Consider the following 21,221-nt stretch of genomic DNA (forward strand, 5'->3'; position numbering starts at 1 on the left):
GGTATTTGACCGCTCATAGAAATAGTTGCTGGCAGGGGCTCCTCGCCATCAACAATAAACAAGGATGATCACACAATCCCCTGAATTAACAAAAACGGCTCAGTTGTGTGTCTGCTTTGGTATCTTAGCGGGCAAGACTTTCATTTTTGTGTTGTGGTTATTTTGTTACACACACACACACACACACTGGGCTTCTTCACGGTCTACTTGTTGTCCTGGATAGTTTTAAAAATGTATTAAGTAACATTATACCAAAGCTTTCAAGGTATGGCAAAGATGTATTTCCTTTTTGATTTATTCCTTATTTGATTTTGTCCTTTTTAACCGGGCAAGATAATCGAAATATGGATTTGTCCTGGGATCCAAAGTGCTTTGCTGCAAAACGCTTCAATACTCATCCATCCATTTCTTTATACCTGCTTGTCTGGCTTGTTGGAAGGCATTCCAGCATGCACTGACTAGGCAACAGAAATTCTCCAGTTCTTCACATTGTTGTCACGTTGTTCTACACCATCACCCTGTGGTTTCTCTAGTTGTTCATTCATAAACCACACACATGCACAAGTAGACAGACTCACAAACCAAACCCTGCAGTTTTTTTTTTTTTTGTCCACTTTCCTTTCACATAGGGCCCAGGCTGAGATCAACGTCAGCATTTGGTGTCATCTGGTAATGTGCAATGCTGCTAAAATGACCTTCCAGTGATGGATTGCTATTTACTGTAGCCTTGGATCCCAGTAACCTTCTCTGACCCAGTGCAGGATTTCATTCCCCAACCCTGGCTTCCAGTCGGTATACCCATGACCCCGTAGTCCAGAGGGGATCGAGAGGAATCCATTTTCTCATTTTCCTAGCAACCAAATGACACTAAAATCCCATCCACTAACCAACCAAACACTTGCAAATTGTGTGGAACGCTCCAGCGCTCTCTGTAATTTCACATGGGTTTAGTGTAGTATAGTCATAGGAGTTACTTATTTTGTGGTCAGTTCTTTTGTTTTCCTTTCTGCTTGTAATATTTTTGTTCTTTTTGGGGGGTTTTTCAGCAGAAAAAAATCTTTGTGTTTTAGAAGAGAAGGAGGCTGTTGAAGTTGTCTGTTGATCTTTTTGACTTGCTAATAACAAATGGGAGGAGGCAACACATTTGTTTCCTTCCTCCCTTGTGCTTCCTCTTTTTGTCGGTCTATGCTGCTGGTGTTGATCTTGTGCCCATGCTGCTGGTAACTTTTGAAATGAGCATCTGCTTTGGCAAGCTTCCAGCGTTCAGCCTCATGGTGTGCATTATTGACACGGAGCATCTGGTCTTGGCCTCAGTTGCCGTCCAGGTGTCGGGCAACACAGCCAAGTCGCACTCCTCCAATGAAATCTCTTTAAAGACACCATAGTGGGCCATTTAATACTCTGCCAACTCACTGAAGTAATACAATCTTCGGTAATGTTTTGGGCTCCGGCTGTCTCAGGGAACTTGCATTCTCTGGGTGATAATAGCATGCAAGCTTGCAGTAGTTTATTTTTAAAGATAATTGTTTTGGGGGCTTTTTCCTTTATTATATAGTGACAGTGGATATACATGAAAGGGTGAGAGAGATGGGGGGGGGCAGCAGGTCGGATTTGAACCCATGCCGCTGCAGGACTCAGCCAACGTGGGGCGAACGCTCTTACTGGGTGAGCTTGTCTACGTGAAAATAAATGTTTTAAGCAGCGTTAATCTTGTATAGGTTAAATAGAGTTGGTAGACAGGATAAATCCATAAAGTATCATTAGATAAAATCCATCCATCCATCCATCCATCGTCAACCACTTATCCCGCGCACAGGGTCGTGGGGGGGCTGGAGCCAATCCCAGCATACGTCGGGCGAAAGGCGGGGTACACCCTGGACAGGTCGCCAGTCCATCGCAGGGCCATTAGATAAAATGAAATTATAATAACCTATTGATTCGCTAACCCAAATAATCGATAAATGCATTAATTTAACAAACACTACAGTTGTTAATTTCAATCACTAATTCTTTCTCTCTGAAAGTGCTTATCAGTGCAATGTGCGGCTGTAGTTGTTCTTGCAACATTGCAGACTCATGGCCCTCCACAGATTAATCATTGCATTTATTGCGCATTTCAGATTTACTAAAACATCCCAGATGTGTTTATTGACTTGTGGCCAACAGAGGAATGCAGAGGTCTCTTCTCCGATGCGGTTTCTTTCCTTTGCTTACAGTCTGAACTGCAGTCTCCGGCATTCCTGCTCATTCAGTGTTTTGCAGTTCTTTGTCTTTCTCAAGCGGCGTTCTCAACCAGGCTCGAACAAGCCGGACTCTCAATCATATATCAGCCTCTTCTTTTATTGGGATTAGACCTTGAAAGTGATTTAGCATCGGGACTCACTGTAGGAGGTGTCCTTTCAGAAGGCCCGATGCATTTCGTAAATACTACACAGGTAAATACGACTGCTGTCACCACCATTCCGTCCACCGCCACCCTCCCCCAACACACACACACACATACAGTCCCTGGTTGCTTGCCATGCCGGCGAAGCAGATTCACAGCGCTGACAGCACATTGGAGGGCTATTAAGAATATGCTCCATCCTGCAAATTGCCTTAAAAGGCCAGTTGTCTGCCACTTCTCCTACAGGACGGTGTCTGAAAATGGAGGCTGCTGTGCCTCTAGTACACTCCTCATCTTCTATCTCTGTGAGATATATAGATATTTACTCCCATCCCTGTGACTGGTGGATTGCCAGTGTTTCTAGTTGTTAAAGCCATCTCAGGAACAGATTGTCGCCCACCATGCATGTAGCGCACAGGAGAGGGTTAAACTGTTTGCTATTTCAGTGTCAATTTAATAGCAATTTACATGGATGGCCATCTCTCACATATGCCTCGCTCTCTGCTCTTCCTGAGCAGGAAAGAGATTTATGTTTCCTTTTGCTATGAAAAGAACGTGACAGCATTATCACAGATATCAAGCCAGCTGGGTTCCTATAACTGGCCTCATTTCACAGAATCCATCAGTATCTGACCCTCTCTCTGCTTCTATCAGATGTCGGAGAGAGGATTTGATAATGATATTAAAATGGATCAGCAGCGGTATACTTTCAACACACACTGACTAGGGACGTAACGATGCATCGCGAATCTATTAAAAGTCGATATATAAATGTGTATAAGATTACAACCAGTTGAGATTTTAAAAAATTAATTGCGACACAGTCTTTAAAAGCCTGGTTTTTTTTTCCTTCTATTTATTAATTCATTTATTTTGAAGTGGGATGTGTTTTAAAACTCATTATTTTTTCCTTTTTTATTTTTTTAAGATTAAACACAATTTCAGTTGCACTTTTGATAAGAGAACACATCTGTTGTTTAGCACAGTTTATATCAATTATAAAGGTATATGTTTCAGTCATTTGTCTGCAGCTGAAAAGTGGGAGAAAATGTTGTTGTGATCTCAAAAATCGTGAATCGTATTGAATTAGGAGTCGAGTGTATCGTTACATCCCTAAACGCTGTCTAATCTGATCTTTTTGTTATGTGTCCTTCCTTTTTTAGCCTCACGAGTTCGACGAGTGCCGGCTGGACATAAGCGTAAACGACAGCGTGTGGTACTTAAGAGCACAAGACCCAGAGCACAGACACCAGTGGATCGACTCCATTGAGCTGCACAGGGTAAGTCACGCAGCACGCTAACGCAGCAGACAACAGACTGCTGGCGTCAAAAGAAACCAAAACCCTTGTCACATTTGCAACAAATAAGAGTCATTTAATACAAGGTTGGATTTGTGAATGTGTGTTTATTGTATGCGTGTGTGTGTATGTGTTTCTATCAGAGTATCAGAGAGGGAAGGAGAGAGAAGGGAGGAATCCAGGGAGCAATATTCATCCCCTCACCACTGGTGCGTTTGTTGGCAAGTCTGTAGGACTGAGTGCTTCATTTGTCTTTAGCACCGTACTACTATAGTGTTTGTGTTAACTTGTGTTTATTTAGCCCATTATATTCTTACTGTGTGAAATAGTTTTATCCTAGATGCTTAACGATTGGTGCGTGACTCATGTAAAGGCGTATAACAAAAGGCCCGCTTAAGCTAAAAGTTATCTTAACCTTAGACAAACATTTGGCTCAGAGTTAAGATAATCCCTTTATATACACAGACATTTAACACATGGGTAACCCTGAAAAGGGTTAAAAGATGTACTGAGAAAGCTGTGTGAAACAGTCAACAGACCCTGTTTTTAAAGATTTTCTGGGGACAACGCTGAAAAGTTTAGGTTAAAGTGCCCTGGAGGAGAGTCCGTTAGCCCTGGACTCATAGTCGCGGCTTTCTGGCTTTGTTGTTTGCCTAAAATATCATTCATTCAATCATAATTTATACTCGAAAGATCATTGAGGGGCAGCCCTCATTTGCAATGACATTGAGTCAGAAAACAAAGACAACTACACCATCATAAGAACAGAGAAAGACACTGGAACTTTGGAACTATTGACTATTGTGATAAACAGATCAGGACAACCAGGATGCAAAAGAAATACAACTACGTAAAGCAATTACAAGTAGAAGTTTGGAGGTCCAAAATCTGTTTCCTAAAAGGTCCAAAAAGGCACAAGTGAGTTGATTTTAAGAACGTGTTGTATTTTGTTCCACGAGTCAGGTGCATTAAAAATAAAAGCAGTTTTTCCAGGGTCAGAGCGAGCTCGTGGAACATGAAGTAAAAGCCAGTCAGCAGAGTGAGTCTGATAATGTCCCTCTGAATGATAAAAGTAGATCTGTAAGGTAAGATGGCAGTTTTCCAAAAAAAAAAAAAAAAGAGCCTTAGAGATACCAGTGAGTATCGCGTCTTTCTTGGGGAGAAGACCATCCAACCCTGTCATATAAAATACAATGTGTATAGACATAGACATTACTGGTTATAAATCTCAAGGCGGAGCGATAGACTGAGTCTAGGGATTTAAGAGTTGATGTCAGTACAATGTGAATTTACACAGGGCTGAAATGCAAGTTCAGCCTTTTAAGTGCTTTGTGAAAAGCCTTGTATTGCAGGGAGAGCAAAAGTAGCAGTGCCCATTTAATTCAGTCAATGTGAAGGACAAAAAAGCAGATTGCAATCCCCTACTGTTGACTGAAGACAACCGGAACACCTACAATCTGTTTATGGTCGTATATACACAGCAACCAACCATCAAATATGTAAATTATGTTTTGCATTGTTGATGTAAAGGATCCCATGAGTGTTTATGGTAATTTTATTTTTCATCCTAGGCATAAAGGAAAGAGAAAAATGACAGCACAACATCAACAAAAAAGTTTTGTTATACCGATGTGTATGTTTGAAAGTCTTAATCTAAGGCAGACATAATCCAGAGTGGAGCAATAGTTGCAAATCTGTCTGACATAGATGAGGAGTAGGCAGTCACCACACCTTCAGCCTGTCTGCCAAAACACATGCATGCTCAGTCATAGTCCTTAGTTTGGGAAATCCCCTCCCGTTCCCTCCTCACTCACTCATCCCAGTACCGTAGAGCCACCGTGACTCATGCGCGCACACACACACACACACACACTCACACACACACACACACACACACACACACACACACACCATCCCACCCACTATGAGTCACTGCTGAAAACTCTTCTTCCTAGAAGCCCCTGCTTCATTCTTCAACCCAGCACTCAGCAGTCCATCGTCTCCAAGGAGACGCAACACATAAACAGCCAACAGTTGAGGCTTTTTAGTTAGAGAGTGAAATCTAAAAGCAACACTTGTTTCTAGGATACTTTCTGTTAAAGTAAACTGTGCTTGTTGTTTATTTTCAATGTGCACTGACAGCCATATGGCATAAATTCCCAGTAATGTAAGGTCTTCTTCTACGCTAATTCTATTGTTTTATTTTTATCACTGAAACCGCTTTGGGATAAGTCTGTTTCTGCTCAGGGTCAGCTTTTCATAAGCACCAGACTTTATGTCACTAGTCAGGAGTGGGAGCGCACTCGAGCTATAATCACCCGACACATAAACACTCCTACAGCTACTCGGTGTTTGCAATGCTGCGTGCATCTTAAGAACATGTGCATGCGTGTGAGAATTACCATACGTACAGCTGAGATTGTTGACAGGAGACCCAGCTGCTGATAAATGTTACTTTTTACTCTTTACTGATTTTATCGAAAGATGTAGCTGCAACAAAAACCTCTGCTTGCTTGTCTTTCTTTCTTTTGCGTTGCATTCATTTATTCATTTTGAGCATGTAACATTCAATATAAAAAAAAGACAACAGCAGCTGTTGAAAACACATCGAACAAAACCGAAAAAAGGGTTAAAAAAAAGAGAAAGGGATAACATAATTCATTTCTTTAGCCCATTTCCTTAATTTACATGCACGAAAAGAAATAGGTTGAAGTTCAAACCGATTTCATCCTACCCCTTAGTAATTAAATCATTTACAAAAACTCAATACAATCATAAAGCTTGACACACGTCACATATCACACCCATAGTTACATAATAACAGTTGAATACTGTACATATTTTAAACAAAGAATCTTAATCTTAATGTTCTTATCAAACTAATGGTTAAACAGCCCTCATGCAAACAGTTAAGATGTGCTGATGAAGTCAGCAGGGCGACAGTATATCGGCTAAAGGGCAAACAGCACTGACTGAAATCTTATGTGAATACAGACGGAGTTACTTCTGGCCGTTGGCCGACAGTAACCCCAACCTCTTACAACTGCCAGTCACGTGCGTTGACATTTCATGCCCCCTGGTGGTTGTAATTGGAAGTGTCTCTTAAAGGGAAACACATCTCCATTTCTCCTTTCTGCCAGTATCTCGCTGTGCCGTTGAACTCTCTGTCCCGCCTCTCTGCTGTCACCGGCCATCTTTTCTTAGGGCCAGCATGTTATGTAAGAGGGGAGGGGGGAACCAGTCAGGTTTCCAGGAAGTCAGTTGATGTTTCAGTTGTGTTGCCATGGTCACCGAATCTGTGTTATGCTGTGCTTCTGTTGAGGTCCCTAACTATATCCTGTTTAAACGGTTCATTGCAACATTCAGGATACTAGTAAGGCTTTCTGGAAAGCTATTTTTGTAGTTTCTAATAGGATTTCAACCTTGTGTACATATTTGGATGTAACACAAAAGTGACTTAAAATAGAAACATAGGTCATTCGGGATCTACAACGTTACAATGTTGGGTAACACGTTACTTGAAGGTATCTACATAAGAGTGACATGACACTGTCATCAATACATGAACCCTAACCATAACTTGTCATGACAAAAACCGAATGACACTTAATAAAAGAAGCGTTATGTCATGAACGTTTATGACTTGTTTATGTTTATGACACGTTCATGACAGTGTCATGTAACTCTTATGTAGATAACTTCAAGTAAAGTGTAACCGGCTGTTGTACTTTAACGGAAGAGAACAGCATTGTTAATGTTTGAATTCAACATTGGTGTGATGTTTAAACGACCAGAACAAATGGGACACGATGAGAATAGATGGAACACTTCAGATCAGATGGACAGCTAGAACAGAGATTACTTAGCTCAGTTTCAGTCAAGGATTAGTGGTGGTTAAGCTTTGGTTTTGGGTCACTGGGTTTCCTCTAGAAGTCCCTGTTGACTTGAATAACTATGACGTATGTTAAATGGGCGTGAATCACACATTTTATCATGGTATGATATTATATTGATTCTCTGGACAACGATACGATATTTACTGATATCACAAAGTCTGCCATATACATATACAATTTTGATTCAATTCAGGGGCCCGAGCCTGATACGAGACAATACATAAGCCCATTAACACAAGCATTTATATTATATGTTTACAATAAGCAACAAAAATATAATTTGACAATTTACTTACTAAGCTCTTCCAGACATTTAAATTAAAAACAAACTATGCTTTTTAAGGAAAATAATAAATATAAAGTGGGAATTTCAAAATCAAGGCGCAGCTTAAAGATGACGATATGAATCAATATTTTCACTTTGTATCGATTGATATTGGACCGTTGAGGATTGAATCGATATATCGATTCAGATCGATATATCGTTATTGAGTTAGGCTGCTTTGTGACGAGATTACTAACTTGTCTCCGTGTCTGTCCCCCCCCATATAGGCTGACTCTGGATATGGCTCTGAGTCCAGTCTGCGGAGACACGGCTCCATGCTGTCTCTCGCATCAGCCACCAGCGGCTTCTCTGCCACCTCCACATCCTCCTTCAAGGTCAGTTTTCTGGGTAATGTTTACTCTGGCTGCGGAAGTCATTGGCTTCCATTTTGTATCTGCAAACACGAGGAATTGTCTGTTATTTGTAGGCAAACACACACACGCTGTTAATTTTTTCCACATGTACTGGAATGGTTGATTTGTGGTTCGTAGAAATATAAACAAAGGCCTAACAACTCTGATGCTTTATTGTTTTTATTTTAGAAGGGTCACAGCCTGAAAGAGAAGCTGGCAGAGATGGAGACCTTCAGAGATATCTTGTGCAGGCAGGTGGACACGCTTCAGAAATACTTTGACAGCTGTTCAGACGCCGTGTCTAAGGATGAGCTGCAGAGGGATAAAAGTAAGACCCACAGGCACCTACACTTCTTTTAACCACTGTATTTTTTTTTAAGATCAAATTTGTATTGTTTTTTATATTTTTGAACATACAGAACAGATAAACACAATTGAATTGAAGAACAACAACCCTCTCCCGCCCCCCACCCTCTGCGGTCTCGAGGAAAGAAAAGCAAATAAACAAAAAAATTAACCGATTATTTTGTTACTCTGTAGGGGATTATGATTTTTGTGCTTTTAGATGAGAAGTGAAGATTATTTTATAGTGAAAATACCACTTTCCTGCACCTTTCCAATATCATTCCAGTTTTATTTGGGAGCTGAAACGATTTGCCAACTAATTGATTAGTCGACTAATTGATTAGTTGATTGATTGAAAATGAATAAGCGATTTTGGATAAGTGCTCCACTCTTCAGTTTTTTAAGCTAAAATTACAAACTGTGAAGATTTAATTATTAAGATTCAGTAAAACTATTTGAAGATGGCACATGCAAGAAATTATAATAATTTGTTACTACTTTTAAGCATTTTACAGACAAAAGAATTATTATTAACCAATAGATAAATAGATTTAAAAAAATAATTAGTTTGTTGAAGCCTAGTTTAGTTCATCACATAGCTGTTGCATTAGGTCTAGCAATGTGCGGAAATATTGGAATGGTACAATGTGACACAAAGCTGATAAAAGAATTTGAATTTAAGTAAAAAAGGTGACTTCTGGGAACCAAAAAAGAAAATTGATTACAAAAGATAAGGCTAACTTGTTTGTTGCAAGACATTGGTATGGCAAAGAAAATCTTTGGCTTGCATATTCCATGTATAGATTGTAAAAACAAAGTGTGTGCAGAAGGAACTTGCACTGAATCATGTATACACTGGTCTGTGTGTTGTGACTCAGGCAGCAGTTATTCTACAAGCCCCCTCACCCTAACCCCATCTCGGCTGGCTGAACATTTGCTCATGGCAGCCTGCACTGGGCGCCTGTGGATGACCACATTGAATGAAGCCCTGCTTTTGTTCTCCTCACCTCCCTCTCTCCGCTTGCTCTCTCTCTCTCTCTCCCTCTCCATTTTAAAGATGAAACCAGACCATTGTCGTATTCTCCAGCACAGCAGATTTCTGTCAGTCTGATGGTGCACTGTGCTGTATTTTCAGTTGTGAATGGGCCACAGGGCGCCACCCTGCCCTGGAACGCTGGTTGGCTCTCAGTAGGTTTCCAGCGAGAAACGGCAGCTACCTTGTCTCTGCCTCTCCTCTCTGAAACTTAATTTCTCTTTTTCCAGTCGTGGAGGATGATGAAGATGACTTCCCCAACACCCGGACAGATGGAGACTTTCTGCACAATAACAACAATGGCAGCAAAGAAAAATGTGAGTGATGCAGACTTCAAGTATTTTTCTATTTCAACCCTAAATATGTATTGACTATTAAGCTTAAAGTGTGGAAAAACAGCATTAGATATTGTTTATTAAGACAGCACTAGGGCTGCAACCGACGATTACTTTCATTGTCGATTAATCTGTCGGATAATTTTCTCGAATAACCGATTCGTTGTTCCGTCTCTAAAATGTCAGAAAATGTGGATCAATGTTCCCCAGAAGCCCAAGACCACGTCCTCAAATGTCTATTTTTGTCCACAACTCAAAAGATATTCAGTTTGCAGTCACAGAGGAGAGAAGAAACTAGAAAATATTCACATTTAACCATCTGGAAGTAGAGAATTTCTACTTTGTGTGACAAGAGAATCACTCGAACAGATTAATCAATTATCGAAATAGTCCACAATAAATGTAGTAGTTGACAACTAATCAATTAATCTTTGCATCTCTAGACAGCACAGATAAAAACACAAAAATGTCTCAATTGAAATAACCGTTACTTGTTCTAACTTTGGCCGAACAAGGAATGAGAAAATGTACTTTTAGCACCTTTTTCTTTTTTTTTTAAGTGATGTGTTCATCTATATTTAATATATTTTCTTAAGTTTGTAAGGAATGGTCTTAATTGAAATGAAAATAATAAGACAATATTAGGTTAGGAACTTACCCAACACTGCATACAGATATGGTGTTTGTTACAACTAGCATTTGTTTTAGTCCCATGCTCCTCTTTTGTGCAGTGTTCCAGTCCTTGAGCCCCAAGGGAATCAATGGCATAGACTTTAAGGGTGAGGCCATCACATTCAAGGCTACCACGGCGGGGATCCTGGCCACTCTGTCCCACTGCATCGACCTCATGGTGAAGAGAGAAGACAGCTGGCAAAAGAGGGTCGATAAGGTTTGTAACATTTGGATCTAATTAGCCATGTTTCATCTACTTACCTGGAAGAAAGCCCGTGTTACTTTTAGTTTTTGTCAGACAATAGTGATTGTTTTTCTTCATTTATCTCAAGTAGAGAAGGAGTCATCTGCAACACCACCAACAACAACAAAAAAGATGCAGGAGAGAAAGTTATTGTAGGATCTGTTTAATGATTCTGTATTTTTGTTCGTGTAGGAGATGGAGAAGCGGCGAAGAATAGAGGATGGCTATAAATCAGCCCTCAATGAGTTGAAGAAAAAGTCTCACTTTGGAGGGCCAGATTACGAGGTGAAGTATAAACGTCATCCTTAATGCAGCATTAAGTTTGTGTTGTGATAGAACTTTTGAAGTGACGTTCCCTCTCCCCTTTTTTATTGGCAGGAGGGTCCAAACAGCCTCATCAATGAGGATGAGTTTTTCGATGCCGTTGAAGCCGCTCTCGACAGACACGACAAAATAGAAGAACAGGTAAGCAAAAGATCAGATGCAGTGTTTTTACCACTAAGGTGAGGTTAGATAAAAGCAATGAGATACTTTGAAGGTAGTAGTATATTTAAAAAATAGATAGGCCGTCAATCCATTCAAATATTTAATCGCAATTAATCGCATAATTGTCCTTGGTGAACTCGCAATTGATCACAAATTAATCTCCCATTTTTTTTATCTGTCCTGAATGTACTTTAAAAGGGATGTCTTTCACGTTTTTAATGCTTTTATCAACATGAATGCTCTTGATGGGAAATATAACAAGCTTCGGCTTCATCCCGCTCCTTTTCAGACAGTTTGAAAATATTATTGGTAACACTCTATAAGATATTTTTTTTTTCTCTTTGGTGTGTTGCTACGCACTTAGTGTTTTTTTTATATTTTATTTTATTATTTTTTGTTCGAAATCAATTAAAGAAAGAGAGGTGAAGGTCCAGAGGGAGTTTTTTGTAAATAAACGGTGATGCTATAGCAAGAGCAGAGTGTGCGATTTTTTTCCTTTGCTCCAAGTTTATAACGCACCTGCACAGAAGAATTTTTGGATGTGCGAGTTGTTTCTTCAAACAACGTGCGTGCGTTAATCGCGCGTCAAAAAAAATTGTGCGTTGATAGGAGTGTGCCTTCACTCATTATTATTATCGCGTTCATTTTGACATCCCTAAAATAAAAAAAAAAAACAGTGAAATAATTATTTCTGGACACGTTTTTTAATTTCAAAATGTGATTTGTTTGTGTCCAGTCTCACACTGACAAAACAAGGATACAGAGATCCAGCCCAGTCCCTCCCGGAGACGTATATTCCAGCACCGGCACGCACAGATTCGCTGACAAGGTAGTCCAGCCCTGTACACAACCTACAAGCTACTTTCATCAGTCCACCTGTCCCTCCTCCACTTCTTCACGGTCCTTATTTTTCTCATTTTCTTTCAATTTTACATCTTATCCTTTTGTGTAACGTTGTCTCTTCCTCTCCCCCATTTTTGTCTCTCCATCATCCCCTCTATTCGTCCCTGTAGCCTCATAGTCAGTCCTCCCCTGTTGTGATAGTCAGGGCCCCTCCTCGGGACGTCCACAGATTCAGCGCAGAGGTAACTCACTGTCCAGGCTCAGCCAGTCCCCCTTCCTCTGTGTTTCCCCCGTCTACACTAAACACCATGTTTGCATGACTGTTGAATCCCCAGTAACTGCTATAATCATCAGACTCATGAACACACAGGAACTCACCGTAGCAGCATGAAGCATGAGCTCCCCTTTATATCTGTGTGAAATAACAACTGGTACTGTTTAGAGACATTGTGCTACCAGGTAGGGCTGGGCGATATGGAGAAAATCAAATCTCAACGTATTCTTGACCAAATACATCGATATTGCGACGATATTGTAGAGTTGACAATCGGTGCTTTCACTAAATATTTTACAAAGAGATTTTAGATAATCATCAATAATGTGTTAAACAGTTTCAAGTGAAAATATAGAGAGAAAAAGAGATTTTTTCCCCCAGCTACATACTGACTGTTTACATGCATGCACAAAAGCAGTGCAATGTTAAAACATCTGTAATTCGTAAAATACAAAATTGTTTATCTCGATATATGATTTGATCACAATATGATTCCATTTAAAGGGGATAAATTATCACATTCAATTATTGCCCAGCCCTCCTACCAGGTCTGTTGTGTAACATAAGAGTTTGAATATAAACCTTGCTCGTTTGAAAGCCATGATGTCTCTCTCTCATGGGTGGGCCAAATTCTCTGGATGGGCAAAGCAGAGAAAGGGGAGGTAACCTTGCTCCTTATGACCTCATAAGGAGAAGATTCCTGATTGGCCCATCTGAGCTTTCATTTTCTCAAAGGCAGAGCAGGATACCCAGGGCTCAGTTTACACCTATCACCATTTCTAGCCACTGGGGGACCATAGGCAGGCTGGGGGAACGCATATTAATGTTAAAAAAACCTCATAAAGTGACATTTTCATGCCATGGGACCTTTAACTGACCTGACATATCAACATCCTGGCCAACTTTTCTCCACTCAGCAGCCTTTCTGTTTATATCTCTATAGCCCTCAGATGAGAGGTCAGAGAGAATTGGACATTCAGACACTGACAGAATGAGTCGTTCTAGTCTCTCCGCCATTTTTTTTTCTACTCGCTTCCCGGCGCTTTCAACGGTGTAGTACGACATCCACTGGGGGGCGCATTGCGTATTACGGAGCTGATTTCAAGTGCCAGTGCGAAGGCGGTGTTTATGCCATGCTGATACCTGAGGGCCTTTTCAAGTTGTCATTAACCGACCTCGCATCGCGTTTCCTGTGTTACAGGTGGAGGAGATGGTGCAGAATCACATGACCTACTCCCTGCAGGATGTCGGCGGAGACGCCAACTGGCAGCTGGTTGTAGAGGAGGGAGAAATGAAGGTACGAGGAGGTTTTTAATTCAGATTTCTCTACATGTAAAACTTTCGCTGAGTCATACACTAAATTAGGAAAAAAATAAAATAATAATTTAAGTTTCAGGTAAATTTAATTAGTCCTTAAAGTAACATGTATCTGGAATTTACTGTTGAACCACAGTGTTTTATTAAACCCAAATCAAAGCCTACGACATGTACACACATTAACCATGATTATAAAATGATTTCACTAGAGCTGCAAAGATTAATCGATTAGTTGTCAACTATTACATTAATCGGCAGCTATTTTGATAATCGAATAATCAATTTGAGAAATACTCTGATTCCAGCATCTTAAATGTGAATATTTTCTAGTTTCTTCACTCCTATGTGACAGTAAACTGAATATCTTTGAGTTGTGGACAAAAAAAAAAGACTTTTGAGGACGTCGTCTTGGGCTTTGGGAATCGCAGCATTTTTCGCCATTTGACATTTTACGGACCTAGAAAATAATCGAAGGATATCAACAATTAAAATGACAGTTAGTTGCAGCCCTAGATTTCACTTCACCTTCAATTTGCCGTGTGTGTGTGTGCAGGTGTACAGGAGAGAGGTGGAAGAAAATGGGATTGTTTTGGACCCACTGAAGGCCACCCATTCAGTAAAGGGCGTGACCGGTCACGAGATCTGCCACTACTTCTGGGACACGACCTACCGCAACGACTGGGAGAGTAGGTCTTCCAACGCTGAAACAACGCTAGTGTAAATCTAGTTCTTACGATTGATGATCTGACTATGAAACGTTTTAATGCTCCCATGTTCTCTGCCTCTTTTAGCCACTATTGAAAGCTTCAATGTTGTTGAGACGCTGTCGGACAACGCAGCCATCGTTTATCAAACGCACAAGGTAAGAGCTAGAAGATCCCAAACCAAATAACCACCACGGTGGAACGGAGCCGTTTGTTGTCGTATATCAGGGGTTCCGCTGGGTTTTAAAAAGTCTTAAAAAGTCCAACATTTCAAAAGTGCAGGCCTTAAAAAGTCTTAAATTAGCTCAAGTATTGGTATTGTCTAGGTCTTAAATGGATCACATCACTCCAGTACTGAAGTCTCTACACTGGCTTCCAGTGCCTCAAAGAATTGATTTCAAAATGCTTTTGCTGGTTTATAAATCACTAAACGGTTTAGGGCCGAAATACATTTCTGATCTGCTGCTGCACTGTGACCCACCCAGACCTCTCAGGTCGTCTGGGACAGGTCTACTTGTTGTCCCCAGAGTCAGAACTAAACAGGGGGAAGCAGCGTTCTGTTTTTATGCTCCACATATCTGGAACAAACTCCCAGAAAACTGCAGGTCTGCCGCAACGCTCAGCTCTTTTAAATCAAGGCTGAAGACCTTTGTTTTTGATGTTGCCTTTCTTTAAATAACTGTTCATTTCTTATACTGCACTGTAACTTTTATTCTCTTATTTTATGTGTTTTGAATTTTTTTGTCCTTTTTAATTGCTCTTTAATGTTTTATGTAAAGCTCTTTGAATTGCCCTGTTGCTGAAATGTGCTATACAATCAGTGTTTCCTTTAGGATTTTTTTTAGCAGTGGGGGCAGGTCCGAACACCCTCCCCTTTTTCTGCCGAGTGACCGCGCTATTCTCCGACATGCACTCTAACAATGCAGCCCTATTTCTGATACCATGGGGGGGCAGAAATGTTGCCATGGGGGGCCGCCACGGTCAAATCAACATAGAGGAAACACAATATAAAGCTGCCTTGCCTTAAATAATTTCACAATTCTTAATTTTCCTACGTCCATTTTATTATCCCGTGGTGTTCTAGTTTCTTTTTCCGCTAGTCCAAATATAATTTTGCTGTTTTACGACGACAGATGAGACCAACATGCAACTTATATTGCAGCCAATCAGCTTTCGTGTGATTTGCGCAAGTCTCTTTCAGATTGTACCGCAGACGTAAAACAGATTTTATTCTTCAGCTATGGTGAAGTGCAATTTCAGCGATACTTGGCTTAACATTTTTTTATTTAGGGCTCAGTTGATGTTGTGACAAAGGTCTTAAATTTCATTCATAATGGTCTTAAAAAGTCTTAAATGTGACTAAATGAAACGTGCAGAAACTCTGGTATATGATCTGTTGAATGTAAAATGATAACAAATGATAAATCATGTGTGCTGCAGCGGGTGTGGCCTGCATCTCAGAGAGACGTGCTGTACCTGTCCGCCATGAGAAAGATCCTGGCCAACAACGAGAACGACCCGGACACCTGGCTGGTCTGCAACTTCTCCGTGGATCACGACGACGCACAGGTGAGCCATCGAGTCCTTTCAGATCCAGTCGAGGTTTCAGACGCCGTGCGAGGAATCTGTTGAGATTCTGAATGAGAATCCTGCTGCTGCTGCTGCTGCTGCTCTTTTTCTTAATTCCCCGTCCTGTCGTCCCACAGCCATCCAACAAGTGTGTCCGTGCCAAAATCAACATCGGCATGATCTGTCAGACCCTGGTCAGCCCACCAGAGGGAGATAAAGAGATCAGCAGAGACAACATCCTGTGTAAAATCACCTACGTCGCCAATGGTGTGTATCGGTCTGTTCTTCTGGCTTCAGTTGATGAACTCAGGCTATCTGAAAAAAGGGCATATGAGAGTCTTAGAGTTACAAAAAGTCTTACATATTTTTTTTATTGATAGTATTTGATATTGACATTGTAAGGACAAACTATGGATATATAGATAGATACTTTATTGATCCCCAAGGGGAAATTCAAGGTGCCAGTAGCTTAAAGACATCACACACAACATAAACAGGATGATAAAATAACAAATCCACATAGAATAATATGGACAATAAAAGAAAAGATACTAAATAAAAAATCCACTTGAATGTACCAAGGGATGTATAAGCATGAGACACTTGCAGTGACAGGGCAGGTAAGGTGCTCTATGGTAAGGTGCTCTATGAGTGTGTGTGTGTCATGGTGGTAGTGAAAATAAGTCCATAAAGTCTAGAGACCAGCATTAAATATAGACAATATAAGAGAATAACGTAGACATAGTAATATAAAAACTATAGCAGTGCAAGGATAACGTTAGATATATAGAGAGGCTAGCCACAATTAAAATCCTCATTTCTCGCTGAATTTCCAACCGATTTGCTTTGCTCCAAATGACAGACTTGTTATTTATGACGCTTGGTTAAAAAACAATGGAAAATGACAAACATTTAAAACATCTTACTGATACATTTCTAAATACCTAAACAAGCTAGCATTAGCTTAATTCAGTATCAGGACAGTCACTTAACTTTATGTTACTTAAGAGAAGGATTAACGTCTTGTGAGATTAAATATGTGAATTGTTATTCCATGTTGCTTAGTTTGGCATTTCTTTCGCATGAGCATCCAAAAGCGGCACAAAGGTCTGTCTGCATGATCAGAACGGGTCCAATGTCCGTTCCAAGATGGCCGCGGCAGAGACGCATCTCACGAGCTATGTCTATACTGTGTATCTATGAGGGGAAAAACTATAGGAAACCATTTTGACTGATTGGGATGTGCTCGTCAGTTCAAACCTTGTTGCTGAGTAAAGTTGTGTGTCTCCTGTGTGTGTGTGTGTGTGTGCAGTGAATCCCGGGGGCTGGGCTCCGGCCTCCGTGCTCAGGGCCGTGGCGAAGAGGGAGTACCCAAAGTTCCTCAAGCGCTTCACCTCCTACGTCCAGGACAAAACTGCTGGCAAACCCATCTTATTCTAAGGTGACGCAGGAGCTCGCTTATCCCGTTTGATGTATTCACCGGTCACTTCTGAACAGGGTTCAAAATCTACTTTTTGTTCAAATGTTATCAGCCACTCAATAGATAATAGTTTTTTGGGGGGTTTTTTTTGCTGGCAAGTGAAGCAAAGCTACCAGCCACTTGCATATCAGTGTCCCCCCCGTGAAAGAATTACACAATTATAGAATTATTCTATACATTCAACACACACACTAGCCTCGTGAGACCGTCCTGATCTCGCGAGCTCCAGTTTTCCACTCGCAGGTCAGTCTGGCATCTTGAGATAGAGAAAATTTGGAGCCGTTCGCCAAAACGACCGACCAATCAGCGTTGGTTTTGAGGCGGGTTTAGGTGTGACGCAACAAGAAGCGACTGTTCAGTCTAAACGACGCGGTGGCTTCCACGGATGAGATGAGCGTAGCGATCGCGCAAGTTTTATCCAAATTAGAAAGTATTATCCAAATTAGAAAGTATTCCTTCATTGAAAGAAGAGCAACAACAAAAAAACGGCACTGGAGGCTTTTCTCAGAGGAAAAGATGTTTTTGCTCTTCTCCCGACTTCTCCCGACACAAAAACACGGATGCGCGAGATCAATCTGTTTACACACATTCAGGCAATTCGCTTCTCGTTCCTCGCCTTAAAAGTTCAATTCACAACCCCCCCTCATCCCCCCCAGGGGAAACACTGCATATTTTCCCAGCATTTGGCTGGTGGCTAGTTCTAATTTTGAACCCTGCTTCTGAATCATTACTCCATGCATACCTTGCAAAAAATGATAACCTGAAGCGTCTCCATCTCTCCAGTGCGGAGACACGAGGACACAACTGCACACGAGGCTTCGAGGACCCAGCGTCTTCAGACTGACTGCTGCTCTGCTGCCGTGACCAGACAAGTTCCTCCACGTGGTTTCTCTCCCCCCCCCCCGCTCCCAGTTCTCAGCTAGAAGTTAGTTCTAGTAGGGGAGGAAGTGCCACAACGGCGCCCTCTGGTGGCTGCATTCAAACATCTGCCAGACATCCCTTTAACCCCTGAAAGACATTCATGTGAAAGATATTCTCGAGATAATTGAAAACACGGCGCTGACTTCACAACTTATCATAATCATTTCTAGTGGAATTACTACTTGTTTCCCCTTCATTGTGATTTGATTGATAAAATGCTAAATTGTTTATATTCAATAGAGATCATTTTGAGAAGACGGTAACAAAGCAGCGCTTTTTTTATTCTTCTTTAATGCAAGGTGTGATCAGAACAGCGCCAAAACCAAGGCACCCTTGTCTGAGAAAAAGTTAAAAAGCCTTTTATTGATGCAGCTAATGCATTGCAGAAAGATTTTTTTGTTTTTTAAATACACACCAATATGTTTGTGCTACACAGGCCTTCCTCAGGGGGAAGATACCAGTGAGATACAAACAGGAAATATATATAGGACAAAGACAGGAAGTGACCTCATACCCAAAACCATAGTGAAATAGAGAATGAATGACAACACAACATTCAGTTACAATACATGAAACAGAATCAAGTCCCAAAAGTGCTACATCTATATAATATAAGAGATTATTTGGAGTTTCCTGAGATGAATGGACCCAGCATTCGCCCAGGTCGAGCCCCCATGAAAACTCCGAACACAGCCGACGCCATCTTCCATGCTCGTGTAGACGACTGACTTGTCACGTCGCTTTTCCTACAGATATCTTAATATATAAATGTATGTATGTTCTATAAGAGCTTTGTAAAAAAAAGAAACAGATATTTGCTAATAGACTGAAATATTTTTTTCTTGCCATTTATAGTTCCTATTTTGTGTGTTGGTTTAGCAATTTCCCAGCTTTCTTTTTTTAAGCTGCTAACTTTTTGCCAGTGAAATCTCACTGATTGATTAAGTCCAGAGGGCTGTCATCGACCCATGACCCCTATGATGTAAGACTTGACCTCTTTGACTCCGCCCCCTCCCATGAAAACACCTCCCGTTGGTGCTGACGGAGCGGCGAGCCGAGAGGACTTTTTCCTATATTTAATGTACAAAACAGAGTTCACGCACAATGTTTGCTTGGCTTTCTAATTGTCATTGTAAAAAAAACAAAAAAAACTATTGTGGTGTCATAGTACATATTTTGAATGTTTAATGAATTTCAAATAGTGTCGCTTACATTTCTCTGAAAGTGAGAGAACGCCTGAAGCCGCCTACACACATTACGATGCGCCATTTGCTCTCTGCGCACCGCTAGGTATGGCGTCATCGAGGCCGGCAAGAAAGCAGTTTCCCGTTGCTAGGTAACGACATGCTGTTACCTTATCGGTTGCGCTTTCGAAGGCAGTTTTGCCGCCTATCGGGTGTAGGCAGCTTTAGTGTAAGAGGAAGATCTAGTTTCCGATATAAAGGGTGCGGTTAGTGCACCTATGAAATCACTAGTGAAGTGCCTCATGGCTGAGTTCCCCTTATTATCTCCTCTAGGAGTCGATTTGAAACATGTCCCACAATACTGAATGAACAACACTTAATTTGGGATTTCCCCCAGAGGGCTATCAGAATCTTTTTACAGGTTCTAGTATTATTAAGACTTAAGATACATTTCAATTTCATTTCAGTACAGGCATCGCCATCATTTCTGTGACATGTAGCCTACTGGCAGTTAAGAGTATGGAAACCATTCTGTTAATACAGTCAAGTTTGGTCTTTGTATCATGTATCTTCAGTCTAAAAATGTCAGCGCAGAGCTGCAAAGTCCTGAGTATAGTAAGCATCTATTCTTAAGTACTTTTCTTAATTAGATGTTTTATTTGCTCATCCTGTTACATGTAAAGTTAGTTGTTAAAGCTGTAACTCTGGACTTTGCGGTTTTGCAGTTGACTGGCTGAAATGGAACCATCACAAAACATTTTTTTTAAGAGGACATAATACAATTTGGTTTTCATTACCCTAATAATACTGTCGAAAGTACCTGAATACATTTCTAGTACTAGTTCCACCTGTGGACAGCACAAAAATGTTTAGGTTTTTTTTCCGGGTCATGTGATAAATGTGTAGTTGTTTTCCTCCGCTCCTGAGCCTTTGATATTTGAGCTCCGAGCAGAATGACGTGGGTGAGAATGAAGCCAGATGATACACGGCCTCTCAGCCGAGTGGAAAACAAACCAGGCTGAAGCTCTTCCACCTAAAGCAGACGTTTGCTAATTCTAATTCAAGTAGCCGAATGTAATTAGAAAACTTCTTTTTTTGTAAATAGTTTGTTCATACTAATGCTGTGGGATCAACTTACAAATGTACTGTGACGGTGTCACACTTCTGCTGCCGTTTTAAAAAGTGAAATAAAGTTTAACCGCTTTAGGAGACAGGAAGTGTGTACCGTTTCATATCATTCAACATCTTTAGAGTAGAGGACTTGTGGTCAGAAGCAGAGTATGAGGGCGTGCCCTGACGGTACCTAGGTAAGGACTACTAGCCAGTCAGAAGCAGAGTATGAGGGCGTGCCCTGACAGTACCTAGGTAAGGACTACTAGCCAGACAGAAGCAGAGTATGAGGGCGTGCCCTGACGGTACCTAGGTAAGGACTACTAGCCAGTCAGATGCAGAGTATGAGGGCGTGCCCTGACAGTAGCTAGGTAAGGACTACTAGCCAGACAGAAGCAGAGTATGAGGGCGTGCCCTGACAGCTAGGTAAGGACTACTAGCCAGTC

The 21,221-nt window shown here is 41.0% G+C and overlaps 1 protein-coding gene across 5 annotated transcripts in view; it reads left to right on the forward strand.

The window, feature by feature from the left end:
• The window catches only part of LOC120545370 (ceramide transfer protein-like), a 31,037-nt gene extending 10,155 nt beyond the window's left edge, over nucleotides 1-20,882 (forward strand). For 2 of the 5 annotated variants that reach the window (XM_039779616.1, XM_039779617.1), the window contains exons 3-19: nucleotides 3,550-3,666; nucleotides 3,828-3,893; nucleotides 8,133-8,240; nucleotides 8,448-8,586; nucleotides 9,867-9,953; nucleotides 10,703-10,860; nucleotides 11,080-11,172; nucleotides 11,266-11,352; nucleotides 12,110-12,202; nucleotides 12,387-12,458; nucleotides 13,692-13,787; nucleotides 14,361-14,493; nucleotides 14,599-14,669; nucleotides 15,952-16,080; nucleotides 16,218-16,347; nucleotides 17,393-17,521; nucleotides 18,344-20,882. In XM_039779616.1, the coding sequence (XP_039635550.1) occupies nucleotides 3,550-3,666; nucleotides 3,828-3,893; nucleotides 8,133-8,240; nucleotides 8,448-8,586; nucleotides 9,867-9,953; nucleotides 10,703-10,860; nucleotides 11,080-11,172; nucleotides 11,266-11,352; nucleotides 12,110-12,202; nucleotides 12,387-12,458; nucleotides 13,692-13,787; nucleotides 14,361-14,493; nucleotides 14,599-14,669; nucleotides 15,952-16,080; nucleotides 16,218-16,347; nucleotides 17,393-17,520 (1,707 nt within the window). In that variant the 3' untranslated portion in view covers nucleotide 17,521; nucleotides 18,344-20,882. The remainder of the gene's footprint in view (nucleotides 1-3,549; nucleotides 3,667-3,827; nucleotides 3,894-8,132; nucleotides 8,241-8,447; nucleotides 8,587-9,866; nucleotides 9,954-10,702; nucleotides 10,861-11,079; nucleotides 11,173-11,265; nucleotides 11,353-12,109; nucleotides 12,203-12,386; nucleotides 12,459-13,691; nucleotides 13,788-14,360; nucleotides 14,494-14,598; nucleotides 14,670-15,951; nucleotides 16,081-16,217; nucleotides 16,348-17,392; nucleotides 17,522-18,343) is intronic. The other 3 variants (XM_039779618.1, XM_039779619.1, XM_039779620.1) reach the window with 3 other exon arrangements.
• The last annotated feature ends 339 nt before the right edge of the window (nucleotides 20,883-21,221 follow it).

The sequence above is a fragment of the Perca fluviatilis genome, chromosome 17 (genome assembly GCF_010015445.1).
Source record: "Perca fluviatilis chromosome 17, GENO_Pfluv_1.0, whole genome shotgun sequence".
NCBI classification, from domain to species: Eukaryota; Metazoa; Chordata; class Actinopteri; order Perciformes; family Percidae; genus Perca; species Perca fluviatilis.